Below are 14,658 nucleotides of genomic sequence, written 5' to 3' on the forward strand. Positions count from 1 at the left end.
GCATTGCAGAAGCACCAGAAATCATTGAGTTGTTAACAAAAATGGCAGTACATTAAGTGGTAGTAATGGAAAACAAACACAGGAAAACTGGCCATTTGACTCAGTGTGTGAGAGCAACCAAAGAAAAGAACAAGCCATACAAGAGGATGGTACAAAGGAACTGTACCAGAAAATTAAAGCAGTATCACAAAAAGAAAAGAAGAACCAATGAAGAATTTATCAATGAAAGAAACGAGAGTGGCTGAAAAGAAATGGTCACTTAGAAAATCTACTCATCTCAAGATTGACATGCAGAGTCACTTACAAAAAATGAGTTTGTTGATATAGGAAGCCTAAAAGCCATAACAGTGCAACAAAGGAGTCACATGCACACAACAAAGGAGTAGACCAAATAGGGTGTGAAAATTACTTATGAATAATGCTTCCGAACTTGAAATACAAAATGTGCTTTCTGATCTGTTTGACCATCTCCTTTCTCTCAACTGTTGAGAGAGAGAGAGAGAGAGAGAGAGAGAGAGAGAGAGAGAGAGAGAGAGAGACATCTATATAAAGAAGGTCCACATTGCGGGAAATGGGAACTCAGAAGCTTCTGAGATTGATGTGGACTACACCGAGCATTTTAAGAAGCAGAGTATGGCTACAAAGAATACCATTACAGCCAGTGTATATCCACAACAGCATACACCTGGGTGATGGCACTTACGTTTCTTCTTTTTAATGTACTGCTGGAAAACGTGGTAGAAGAGGCTAACCTGCTGTGCGGTGGAATCATCTAAGGCAAAAAAATGTAAACATTGGCCGGCATCAGTGATATGCACACCCACAGGACCTCAACAGAGGGCAAGGAAGGAGTCATTTACTGTATTAAAATTAGTTCTTATGGGTTTGCCTATCAATGAGTCTAAGATTGAATGCATTGCTTGTAGAAGGGCACACACTGGAAATATGCAGAAATTAGTGGCCAGATTTAACTGTAAATTTGAGAAGGCTGAGCAGTTTGAATAACAGCAATTGACCACAACACACTACAGTGATACTTTCATAGGAAATTAATTGTCTGGCAGCAGCTAATAGAGCTTATTTTGCTGTAACAAAATTCCTTGTTTCAAAGCTCCTGTCTCACACCACAAAGTTAATCATACATAAAACACTTCAGAAACTGCCATTAACAGTAACTGATACTAGAATGTTTCATACCTCTGAGAGGAAGATACTTCACAGAACAATACATCCTTGCTGTGAGGTAAGAAGGTGGAGAAGACCATACAACAATGAACTTTCTGCCATATATGATGAACCACCCATCACAAAAAGTCACAATGGCTGCCCCATTGTTCCAAGTATTGCCTATAAACATAAATAAAAGTAAAAACCTGTCTTAGCTTCTACAACTCTTATTTCCTTCCTCAGATGGGAAAGAGAGAGAGGTAAGGGAAGATTATAAAGGAGGAGCAAGTCACTCAAACCCCAGGTTAAAAGGATGATGAGACACAAAAGTGTGTGTCCTCACAGAGGTGTGTCCCACTCAACCTTGCAACTTTTACCTGCCCCTCCTTTCCAGACTTCAGTATATCATACCTATACTTCCATGAGGAAGGAGCTAACAATTCTGAAGACCAGGAGACACTCTTCTACTTTTATGCATGTCTATCAGCAGCACTCAGAATTTTTCCCTCTGAAGGTAAGCAAAGGTCTTCTTGTAATTTTACTGTTCTGTCATGTGAATTGTTCTTTGGATACAAACAAGAATATCAGCAAGACTGAGATGGGCCGGGCATGTGGCACAAACTGGAAATCTTGGAGAATGACAATGGCGTGGCCAACCCGATAACATGTGGATATTGTTGAAGTGGACATTCAGAGAATAGTACACAGGAACTGAGAAGCACTAGTGCAAAAATGGGACATCTAACAGAAAATTGTGGAAGAGACAAAGGTCCACAACAGACTGTGGAGCCATAAAAGGAGGACACATATTTTTTCAATCGTAATATTTTGGCAAAGCTTATAACAATTAGGTCTTCATGATCATTTAAATAATACTGTTTATAATTTTAGAGTTAATTATTGGAAATAAATATTTACAGAAGATCATCATATGTGAAAACCATGTTACATTACTTTGTTTACAGAGAATGAGATTTTTATGGTAAGTAGTTAATAATTAGCATACACTGGAAAAAGTTGTAGTTGTGATGAATTTTTCCAAAACACATTACTTCATACTAACTCTTTTGGCAGATAATACTGGAATCTGAGAGTAAAAGTCTTTATTTCAGATATAGCTTAACAGCTGTTGAAATATGTACTTAATTAGACGAGTCAATGAGACAAACTCAGTTCATTTTTTAAATAGCCAAAATGGGTTTCATTTCAGTCATCTGCCATGTGAGAGTTCAGATTATAAGATATAAGTATAAAATAAACTGACTGTAATTAGTGAACAGTTTATATTATGTGTTCAGTCCAAGGGAAAATTAGTTCTTTCCTTTCATTCTTATAATTATAAGGGCATCTGAAAAATATGCCAAAATAAATGTGAAAATAATGCCCAGTTATCTGTACAGTACTAGCAGAAATGGATATCCGTAACTAATTTATCACAGAAGGTACAAATGATTGATAACACATGTTACCAAACATGAAAGATTGAGTAACTATATTATATAATATTGAAGTTGTGGAACAACTTTTACTGTCTCTTGAGAGGTTTGTGTAGTTTAATCTTTCACTATGCCTCTAGAAATCAAATTTTCATTGCTAGAGCAATGTTTGAATAACATTTAGCATGAAAGTAGCCTGATGGGTCCCTCTCAATTTGGGGTTTGAGTGAATTCTTCCTTTTTCCAACCTCCCCCAATCCTCTCCTCCCTGAGGAAGAAACATACAAGTTCCAAAAGCTAGGAATAGTTTTCTTCTACTTTTAAGTGTTTCTATCAGCAGTACCTGGAATCTCACTTCCTGATGTTAAGTACTGGCCACCCATTCCGTCTCCTTAGAATGAGTACATTCAAACATAAAAGGCAAGTCTCTTATTCAGAGGTAGTCACTTTCCGCACCACACAAATGTGAACACATCTATAAAAATAACATTGTGCGTCATTACTTCTATTTAACTAAGAGTCTGTGAAAATCTCACAATATGACACACCGTAACATCCCCTGTGCGTGCTTTCGACGAATAAATAAAAAAGTACAAAGAAAAAAATTAGAAAAAACGTAACACTTATGGAAGAATGGGCACATGTAAGTAAACTCAATCAAAGGCAAAGCAAATTGTTGTACTGCCCTGATAAAATTCAGCAGATCTTTCACTGTCTGAATACACACACTTCCTTATATGCTTTACACACACGTCTCTAGCACGCACGAAGGGGGTTCTCAGAAGCTCTCGACAAAGCTTGCAGGAAAGAGGCCAGTTCGCCCTGTACGTTGCTGGGTGCCTTTGTACCATCCATCATCTCTTTTCTTGTGGACATAAATTATGTCACCCACTTGTAACTCCAGTTCAAATTCACTGTTCGGAGGATAAGGCACAATACAGCGGAATCTGAAAATCAGAATAAACTGCACTTAATTTGTAGAATTGAGAATATGTAATTTTATGAAAGATATCAAAATTTGCCAAGAACAACATTAAAAAAATGCCAACTTTTACTACAAAGTTCACAATGATTTATTAAGCACAGGACTGGCTTGGAAAAAAAAAGAAAGAAAAAAAAAATGGAATATGGAAAGGCATGGAGGGGGGGGGGGGGGGGGGGGGGTGTAATAATGTCTCACTTAAAAATTATTTTTAATGTTAACATGGGCTTCTAACATAGTGGCTGGTGCAATAAATAAATAAATAATATGAATATAATAGAGGGAAACATTCCACGTGGGAAAAATATATCTAAAAACAAAGATGCTGTAACTTACGAAACGAAAGCGTTGGTATGTTGATAGAGACAATAAAAAACACAAACACACACACAAATTTCAAGCTTTCACAACCCAAGGTTGCTTCATCAGGAAAGGGGGAAGGAGAGGGAAAGACGAAAGGATGTGGGTTTTAAGGGAGAGGGTAAGGAGCCATTCCAATCCCGGGAGCGGAAAGACTTACCTTAGGGGCAAAAAAGGACAGGTATACACTCTCACAGGCGCGCGCGCGCGCACACACACACACGCGCACATGGGGCTCACTGACATCATGAGAAGAATTGGAGCTTCTCAAACTCCCTCAAGACCAAACGCAAACACTACATCGGCACACTCAATGCGAACACACTAGTGAAGACAGGAAAGATGAAACAATTCACAGACACTCTCGAAAAATTTCAAATAAAAATATGTGCACTGCAAGAAACATGATTCACAGACAAAGGCCATTTCAACACGGAGAACTATAGAATATACAAAGGAAAACCATCGAGACAACTGAAAAACCTACAGCTTTTTGGCACAGGTTTTGCAGTACACAGGTCCATCAAGGACAGCATAATCGACTTTTCATCACCAAACTAAAGAATCAGCACCATCACAGTGAAAACAACCAACAAATCTTACTCAACAATCAACGCAAATGCACCGACTAATGACTACAACAGGAAAAACCCAAACGAAACTGATGACTTCTGGACAACAATGGAAGAAACTATCAAAAATTCCTGCACATAGAGTCAAAATAATACTGGGAGACTTCAACACTAAACTCGGAAAAGAAAATGAATACACACATACCACATGAAATCGTACTCCACACAAGGACACAAACAAAAATGGGAAACACCTAATAGACTTTTGCAAAAGCCACGACCTTGCCATTATGTCAACAAAATTCAAGAAACCAACACGGAAACTTACCACATGGAAATTCCCCACCAGAAAGCAAGAACTACAAATCAACCACGTAATAGTCCAGAAAGATTCACAAAAAGAAATTTTGAACATAGACACATGTAAAGGCTACTTCACCTCAGACCACCAACCTACTGCAGATCAGGATTTGCCTTTTGCCCAAGAAAAAGCTCCAGAAGAACAAAATTGTTAGACCAGATCCAGAATACCTTACTTTAAACCAGACACAAATATTAGACAAAATTAAAATGGAGAAAATGACAGACTGGACACAACTTTCAGGAACAATCAGAGAGGCCATAAAACTAGCACAAGCACCATGCACAAGGAAACACCGTTGGTGGAACCACATATATGACCAAGCTAGTGACCAACGAATCAGCACATGGAAAAAATTTAGTAGCCATAATCTGGATGAACTTCCTGAAAACACAGAAACAATCAAGAAAAACCATTCGCAGCGAAAAATAACAGTATGATAAATGGCGACTTATGGAGATTGAATTGGACTTCATGAAAAATAATACAAGAAACTTCTACAGAATGTTCAGAGAAAATATGACTAGATATCAACCACCCAACTTGTGCTTCAGAAGACCAGATGGAACCCAAGAAACCAATACCAAAAACAATTGTGACATTCTGGCAAAGTACTTTGAAAAACTCCTCAACACGGACCCCCCTATGGAAGAACTGATGACAGAAATGAGTACATAAAATACAGAGAGTGAACCTCCATCTCTAGAAGAAGTTAACAAAATATCAAGTCACTCAAGAATAGTAGAGCACCAGGAGAAGACGGCATCTTCGCAGAAATCTGGAAGTTACAAGACCCAGAACTCACCAAAGACATCCACAGGATCTTGGAAGATATCTGGGAGACCATGAAAATTCCTGATGACTGGGAAACTGCCCTGATACACCCACTACACAAAAAAGGTGACAACTACAGAGAAATTTCCCTACTACCGGTCACATACAAGATCCTCTCTAAAGCTTCACTAAACAGACTAGAATGCCCAACCGACCACTTGATTGGGGAATACCAAGCACGCTTCCATAAAGGGCGGTCTTGTGTGGAACAAATTTGGAACCTGAAAACGATTTTACAACACAAACAGAACCTGATCATTACCTTTGTTGACTTCAAAAATGCGTATGACTCTATCGACCATAAAAATCTCTTCAAAATTCTATCTGAATACAAAGTAGACAACAAAACACGGACTGTCATAGAGCAAACCTTGACCAACACGACCTCCAAAGTAAAGTTACGTGGGGAACTATCAGAGCCCTCTGAAATTCGCACAGGTGTCCAACAAGGCGATGGCCTCTCACCTCTCATTTTCAATCTAAGGAAATAAAAGAATGGGAAATATCACAACATGGGATAACCTTAGGAAACCTACAGATTAAATGCCTGGCTTTTGCAGACGATTTGGTGATTATCACAAAAGATAAAAATGAAACAAAAGAAGCTATTGAAAAACTACACGAAATCGCTTCCAAAACTTACGAAAAGACACAGTTTATGAGCACAAATAAACTCTCATCTCTTAACACAAAGTACGGCACGATTTACAAAATAGCAAACTTCAAATACCTCGGTGAAACACCACAAATGAACGGACATAACAGAGACTCAAATGAAGAAAGAAAAACTAAACTGGACATGGCATACAAAGTTGTGTGGAATCATTACAACAAGAAGTACATCTCACAAAAAGCCAAATTACACCACTACAACACGGTGGTACTCCCCAAAGCACTGTAAGCTGCAGAGACCACACTCATCCTACGGCATACACGTATCAGACAACTAGAAAAAGTAGAATGGAAAATACTTAGGAAAATATTTGGCACAACTAACAGCAAGGGAGTATGGATCAAGAAACCTACAGAAGAACTATACAAACATACGGAGACAATCACAGAAAAGATTAGAAAACGCAGACTACAATTCTCAAGCTATAATATTAATCAACAAGACACAGTTCAACTTCTATGTTTACTCACTCACATTGAGATTCAAGTGGTGTGAGCATACAGTCATCCCACTTCACACAATCTTTGAACGTTTTAGTAGTGTGTTGACACTCTTAACTTGATCTGAAGCATTGGCACCTGAGTTACTCATTATTGCTAGCATGGACATGAGGCACCTGCCATAAATGGGTAAAAAAGGGAGAGAATATGCAACGCCTTCCAGTGACAGGCATATAAATACCTGTTGTTGTTCAAATTCCCAAATGAACAATGAATGAGCAGATCCTCATAGATACAGTAATAGATGGGAAAAAATTTGAAATCTCTGCCTAAGTGATGCCTTGCCTGAGTGTATGTTAATCCTGAGGGGTAATAATTGAAGAAGCATGCAGTCCACATCGATTACACAACAAATAGCGTAACAATAAAACACAAAAGTTAATATTCTTAGTGTACCATTCCAGGGCACTGTAGTCACAAGGACGAAAGATGAGGAACCATAACTTTACTTTACAGAAGGATCAGAAGCAGCTTTAACGAGCTGGCAAACAACAATCAATAGCCACCTCAATAAAAGGCAATGGAGGTGGGAAACTCAACAAGATGATGCCACGTTGAAACAGAAGACCGATTATCTGAGATGAAGAATAGCCCAAACAAAGGTATTTTTCCAGATAAAGACAAGTTTAAAGGTATTAAAGTTTCCATAGTTCCAGTGCAGAAAATAAGTACAAACTTTTTTGGGGAATTATCAACATTATGTACCATGTTTGGAACAATTGGGAAAACCACAAGAACTCTTTTTCTCCATAAAGTAATGACAAATCAGTTAGTGAACAGGAAACAGTGATTCTTCACCAACAAAAGAATTATAATAAATGAAGATAGAAGGAAGAAGCAGTTGTGTTATGTTAGCACTGACTTCAAACAGCAACATGTAGGAATGCAATGATCTAGATGTCAACTTTCTTACCATCTGAGCCATAGTTATATAATAACATTTTATTACTATGTGATAATACTGTTCTCGTTTAAGAATTTTCTCTCTTCCCCTCATGTTTCCCTAGCAGGATGGATCCCAACTGCAGAGGAGAATCTCACAGCTATAGTTTCCATGTTTACAATGTTTTTGCCTGCCTTTTTTCTATTAATTCACAATTAGATTCTATTTTAAGTATTTAAGCATACTGTAAGGCTACTGCCACAGGCTTATCACGTTTAGTATAGAATAATACTACTGAGGGAACACAGGTGTAAATGTTCACATTTTCTGTTTCTTTCCACGTACATGATGAGCGAATACAATCCATAAAGGTACAAGGCCACACAAATGATCTATTGGTACAGTGACCATGCTCCATCTGCAGAAGAGTGCATGTATATGCCTTAGGTGTGAGTGTGCAGTGTCCAATGTGTCACACATGCCACAAGAAATAAATGGTAATGGAACATACTCATGTGTATTTTTCTATTTCAATGGTTCTTTTATCCAGACAAGTTCATTCACAGAATTCAAAGACATAAAACAAATGATGTCTGGTACAACATGAGAAAACATGTCAGTTCACAGTAATTTTTGCTATGCACTGTTATTTATCTGGATGTTTTGCAGTTTTATTGAAACTTCTATGTATATACCAATTCATATCTACATATAACACCAACTGCACTTAGCTTAAGTAATTCTTCTGGGCTACTGTGTCTCACTTTTATAACCATATGTTCTCACTTTTACTGTTATAATTTCTCACTTTTATCTATTTTATTCACTTTTCAAAATCTTTAGTGATAATGTTTAGTACTTTGATTTATTACATGGTATTTTAATTTTTATAGGTTTTGGAAGCCCTAAGTGACAACCATGACCTGGGTGTTTTATTTTACTTTCAAAAAATTTCATAGAAATTGTGAGAAAATTCTTTGCACCAGAATGTGAGTGTGCTGGTATCCCACCTTACGCAATGTCTGAACATTTAATTAGCATGCCAGACTTTTAAATTGAATTGAGGTATTGGTACCAGCAGAGGCATGAGGTAGTCGACATGTACTGAGAACCGGGTAAGCAGCTAGACAGCACCATATCGTAATGTAAATCATGTTATGCAAAATGTGATAATGGTTCTACTAATGCCTTACTGCAATGTGGTTTGAATATTGTAAAGAATTGGGTGAAAGTATTCTTATAGAAGTCCGCTGTATTTGCTAACGGGCCCTCATATGCTCAATTTTTATTGTGAAATACTGAGTATTGTGCAATATACAGCAGTTCCTGCCAAGACTGAGGAGGGAGGAGGAGATTAGTGTTTAACGTCCCGTCGACAACGAGGTCATTAGAGACGGAGCGCAAGTTCGGGTGAGGGAAGGATGGGAAAGGAAATCGGCCGTGCCCTTTCAAAGGAACCATCCCGGGATTTGTGCCAAGACTGAGTGATTTGCAGACAAGCAAACAGCAGATACAGCAATGTTGTATGAATACATTAGGAAAGACAGATGAAAGGAAAAATCTGTTGAAATGCATTCGTAAGAGTAGTTTGATTACACATTTAATACTTATTCAGTAATTAGTTACAGACACATTTGATAGAAGTGTTTAATGCAGGGAAATAATGCTGCAACTGGTAGCTTGTTTGTTTCAGAAGCTCTAACTGTTTATTTTAATATATAACAGCATTGTCTCCTCCATAACAACAGGTTTATAGACCATTTCAAGCACCGGGGAAAGTGAAATTTGATGAGTGTATGAACAGTACCTTCTCTGTGAATGTAAGATGTATCAACCTTAACCAATTCATTTAATGAATCCTCATGCAGCTTTAAAAAATTCCAATAGTCATCTGGCTCTGCTGCAATCTCTCTTAACATGTTAGTACAACTATGTGTAGAACACCTTCCAAACCATTGTTTTGCCCATTGCCATTCCCTCTTGCTTATCAATTTGCGGCACATAGAAATTGCAGTCTTAATACACGCAACTTCTACATCATCAAGCACCAACATGTTCAGTATGAAGGCCGATTTCTAATTGACACATCCCAGGCATAAATGTTGGTGTTGTTCTTGGCCTTACACTTTTGCGCAACAGATTGACACAATATTAATGCAAAATACATACTGAGAATGTGAAGGCACCTTAACAAGTTGGAAGCATTTCATAATTATTAGTAATGTATCTGTGACTATACCACTGAGAAACTTCAGTAACACTTGAAAACTTAAGTTCACTTCTTGTGTATACAAATGTTTAGGGGCAATACAAGACTAACACTTATAAACCTTATTACAGTATTAAGTCACAAAAAATATTTCTAACTTAGTCATACAACGCTGAACAACCAAGAATTAGTTCTGGCCATAGACATATGATTAACAGTTATTGTCACTGAAGAATTTTCAGAATATATGTGGGTGTATTTTCGAGTTCGTGGGATGCTACTCCAGACTCAGTTTGCTAACTACATAGTCAATACTTTCATGTACATTCTGTTGCAGAGTGAGCAGCCTATGTATTGTTGAATAGTGGGTGACTGATGTAAGTTGTGTCATGCTCTGGCTGGACATTTGTGAATATACAAATGCACCACTCAAGCTTTTATTTCGTAAGCACCATTTACAGGCCTAGGCAATGCAGTGAAATATCATAATACACCGCAGAAACTGATACGCCTGTCTAACATCGTGTATGGCCCCTGTGAGGTCGCGGAAGTGCTGCAACACGACGTGACATGGACTTGACTAATGTCTGAAGCAGTGCTGGAGGGAATTGACAACACGAATCCTGCAGAGCTGTCCATAAAACCGTGAGAGTATGAGTGGTTGGAGATCTCTTCTGAACAGCATATTGCAACAATCCCAGATATGCTCAATAATGTTCATGTCTGGGGAGTTTGGAGATCAGTGGAAGTGTTTAAACTCAGAAAAGCGTTCCTGGAGGCACTCTGTAGCAATTCTGAACGTGTTGGATGTCCCAGCGTCCTGCTGGAATTGCCCAAATCCATCGGAATGCTCTTTTTTTGTCATCAGTCTACTGACTGACTGGTTTGATGCGGCCCGCCATGAATTCCTTTGCTGTGCTAACCTCTTCATCTCAGAGTAGCACTTGCAATCTAAGTCCTCAATTATTTGCCTGACATATTCCAATCTCTGTCTTCCTCTACAGTTTTGCCCTCTACAGCTCCCTCTAGTACCATGGAAGTCATTCCCTCATGTCTTAGCAGATGACCTATCATCCTGTCCCTTCTCCTTTTCAGTGTTTTCCACGTATTCCTTTCCTCTCCGATTCTGCGTAGAACCTCCTCATTCCTTACCTTATCAGTCCACCTAATTTTCAACATTCGTCTATAGCACCACATCTCAAATGCTTCGATTCTCTTCTGTTCCGGTTTTCCCACAGTCCATGTTTCACTACCATACAATGCTGTACTCCAGACGTACTTCCTCAGAAATTTCTTCCTCAAATTAAGGCCGGTATTTCATATTAGTAGACTTCTCTTGGCCAGAACTGCCTTTTTTGCCATAGCGAGTCTGCTTTTGATGTCCTCCTTGCTCCGTCCGTCATTGGTTATTTTACTGCCTAGGTAGCAGAATTCCTTAACTTCATTGACTTCGTGACCATCAATCCTGATGTTAAGTTTCTCTCTGTTCTCGTTTCTACTACTTCTCATTACCTTCGTCTTTCTCCGATTTACTCTCAAACCATACTGTGTACTCATTAGACTGTTCATTCCGTTCAGCAGATCATTTAATTCTTCTTTACTTTCACTCAGGATAGCAATGTCATCAGCGAATCGTATCATTGACATCCTTTCACCTAGTATTTTAATTCCACTCCTGAACCTTTCTTTTATTTCCGTCATTGCTTCCTCGATGTACAGATTGAAGAGTAGGGGCAAAAGGCTACAGCCTTGTCTTACACCCTTCTTAATACGAGCACTTCGTTCTTGATCGTCCACTCTTATTATTCCCTCTTGGTTGTTGTACATATTGTATATGACCCGTCTCTCCCTATAGCTTACCCTTACTTTTTCAGAATCTCGAACAGCTTGCACCATTTTATATGGTCGAACGCTTTTTCCAGGTCGACAAATCCTATGAAAGTGTCTTCATTTTTCTTTAGCCTTGCTTCCATTATTAGCTGTAACGTCAGAATTGCCTCTCTCATCCCTTTACTTTACCTAAAGCCAAACTGATCGTCACCTAGTGCATTCTCAATTTTCTTTTCCATTCTTCTGTATATTATTCTCGTAAGCAGCTTCGATGCATGAGCTGTTAAGCTGATTGTGTGATAATTCTCGCACTTGTCAGCTCTTGCCATCTTCGGAATTGTGTGGATGATGCTTTTCCGAACGTCAGATGGTATATCGCCAGACTCATATATTCTACACACCAACGTGAATAGTCATTTTGTTCTCACTTCCCCCAATGATTTTAGAAATTCTGATGGAATGTTATCTATCCCTTCTGCCTTATTTGACCGTAAGTCCTCCAAAGCTCTTTTAAATTCCGGTTCTAATACTGGATCCCCTATCTCTTCTAAATCAACTCCTGTTTCTTCTTCTATCACATCAGACAAATCTTCACCCTCATAGAGGCTTTCAATGTATTCTTTCCACCTATCTGCTCTCTCCTCTGCATTTAACAGTGGAATTCCCGTTGCACTCTTAATGTTACCACCGTTGCTTTTAATGTCACCAAAGGTTGTTTTGACTTTCCTGTATGCTGAGTCTGTCCTTCCGACAATCATATCTTTTTCGATGTCTTCACATTTTTCCTGCAGCCATTTCATCTTAGCTTCCCTGCACTTCCTAATTATTTCATTTCTCAGTGACTTGTATTTCTGTATTCCTGATTTTCCCGGAACATGTTTGTACTTCCTCCTTTCATCAATCAACTGAAGTATTTCTTCTGTTACCCATGGTTTCTTCGCAGCTACCTTCTTTGTGCCTACATTTTCCTTCCCAACTTCTGTGATGGCCCTTTTTAGAGATGTCCATTCCTCTTCAACTGTACTGCCTATTGCGCTATTCCTTATTGCTGTATCTATAGCGTTAGAGAACTTCAAACGTATCTCGTCATTCCTTAGTACTTCCGTATCCCACTTCTTTGCGTATTGATTCTTCCTGACTAATGTCTTGAACTTCAGCCTACTCTTCATCACTACTATATTGTGATCTGAGTCTATATCTGCTCCTGGGTACGCCTTACAATCCAGTATCTGATTTCGGAATCTCTGTCTGACCATGATGTAATCTAATTGAAATCTTCCCGTATCTCCCGGCCTTTTCCAAGTATACCTCCTCCTCTTGTGATTCTTGAACAGGGTATTCGCTATTACTAGCTGAAACTTGTTACAGAACTCAATTAGTCTTTCTCCTCTTTCATTCCTTGTCCCAAGCCCATATTCTCCTGTAACCTTTTCTTCCACTCCTTCCCCTACAACTGCATTTCAGTCGCCCATGACTATTAGATTTTCGTCCCCCTTTACATACTGCATTACCCTTCCAATATCCTCATACACTTTCTCTATCTGTTCATCTTCAGCTTGCAATGTCGGCATGTATACCTGAACTATCGTTGTCGGTGTTGGTCTGCTGTCGATTCTGATTAGAACAACCCGGTCACTGAACTGTTCACAGTAACACACAGCCTCTGCCCTACCTTCCTATTCATAGCGAATCCTACACCTGTTATACCATTTTCTGCTGCTGTTGATATTACCCGATACTCATCTGACCAGAAATCCTTGTCTTCCTTCCACTTCACTTCACTGACCCCTACTATATCTAGATTGACCCTTTGCATTTCCCTTTTCAGATTTTCTAGTTTCCCTACCACGTTCAAGCTTCTGACATTCCACGCCCCGACTCGTAGAACGTTATCCTTTCGTTGATTATTCAATCTTTTTCTCATGGTAACCTCCCCCTTGGCAGTCCCCTCCCAGAGATCCGAATGGGGGACTATTCCGAATCTTTTGCCAATGGAGAGATCATCATGACACTTCTTCAAATACAGGCCACATGTCCTGTGGGTACACGTTACATGTCTTTAATGCAGTGGTTTCCATTGCCTTCTGCATCCTCATGTCGTTGATCATTGCTGATTCTTCCGCCTTTTGGGGCAATTTCCCACCCCTAGGACAAGAGAGTGCCCTGAACCTCTATCCGCTCCTCCGCCTTCTTTGACAAGGCCGTTGGCAGAATGAGGCTGATTTCTTATGCCGGAAGTCTTCGGCCGCCAATGCTGATTATTTATTAAAATTTAGGCAGTGGCGGGGATCGAATCCGGGACCGAAGACGTTTTGATTATGAATCAAAGACGCTACCCCTAGACCACGGGTACATGGACATGAATTGATGCAGGTGATCAGACAGGATGTTTATGTGCGTGTCACCTGTCAGAGTCGTATGTAGACATATCAGGGGTCCCATATCACTCCAACTGAACATGCCCCACACCATTACAGAGCTTCCACCAGCTTCAACAGTCCCCTGCGGACATGCTGGGTCCATGGATTCATGAGGTTGTCTCCGAACCCATACATGTCCATCCACTGGAAACAATTTGAAATGAAACTCGTTCAACAAGGCAACATGTTTCCAGACATCAACAGTCCAATGTCAGTGTTGATGGGACCAGGTGACGCATAAAGCTTTCTTTCATGCAGTCACCAAGGGTACACGATTGGGCCTTCGGCTCCAAAAGCCCATATCAATGATGTTTCGTTGAATGGTTCACACACTGACACTTGTTGATGGCCCAGAATTGAAATTTGCAGCAATTTGCGGAAGGGTTGGACTTCTGTCAGGTTCAATGATTCAATGATTTGTCATTGGTCCC

The 14,658-nt window shown here is 39.3% G+C and overlaps 1 protein-coding gene across 1 annotated transcript in view; it reads right to left on the bottom strand.

Moving 5' to 3' along the window:
* Positions 1-2,162: 2,162 nt before the first annotated feature.
* Positions 2,163-14,658, bottom strand: part of LOC124622067 (E3 ubiquitin-protein ligase SH3RF2) — a 223,705-nt gene continuing 211,209 nt past the window's right edge. The window contains exon 15 of the mRNA XM_047147639.1: positions 2,163-3,550. Coding sequence (XP_047003595.1) covers positions 3,382-3,550 — 169 coding nt within the window. The 3' untranslated portion in view covers positions 2,163-3,381. The remainder of the gene's footprint in view (positions 3,551-14,658) is intronic.

This window comes from Schistocerca americana, chromosome 7 (assembly GCF_021461395.2).
Source record: "Schistocerca americana isolate TAMUIC-IGC-003095 chromosome 7, iqSchAmer2.1, whole genome shotgun sequence".
NCBI lineage: Eukaryota > Metazoa > Arthropoda > Insecta > Orthoptera > Acrididae > Schistocerca > Schistocerca americana.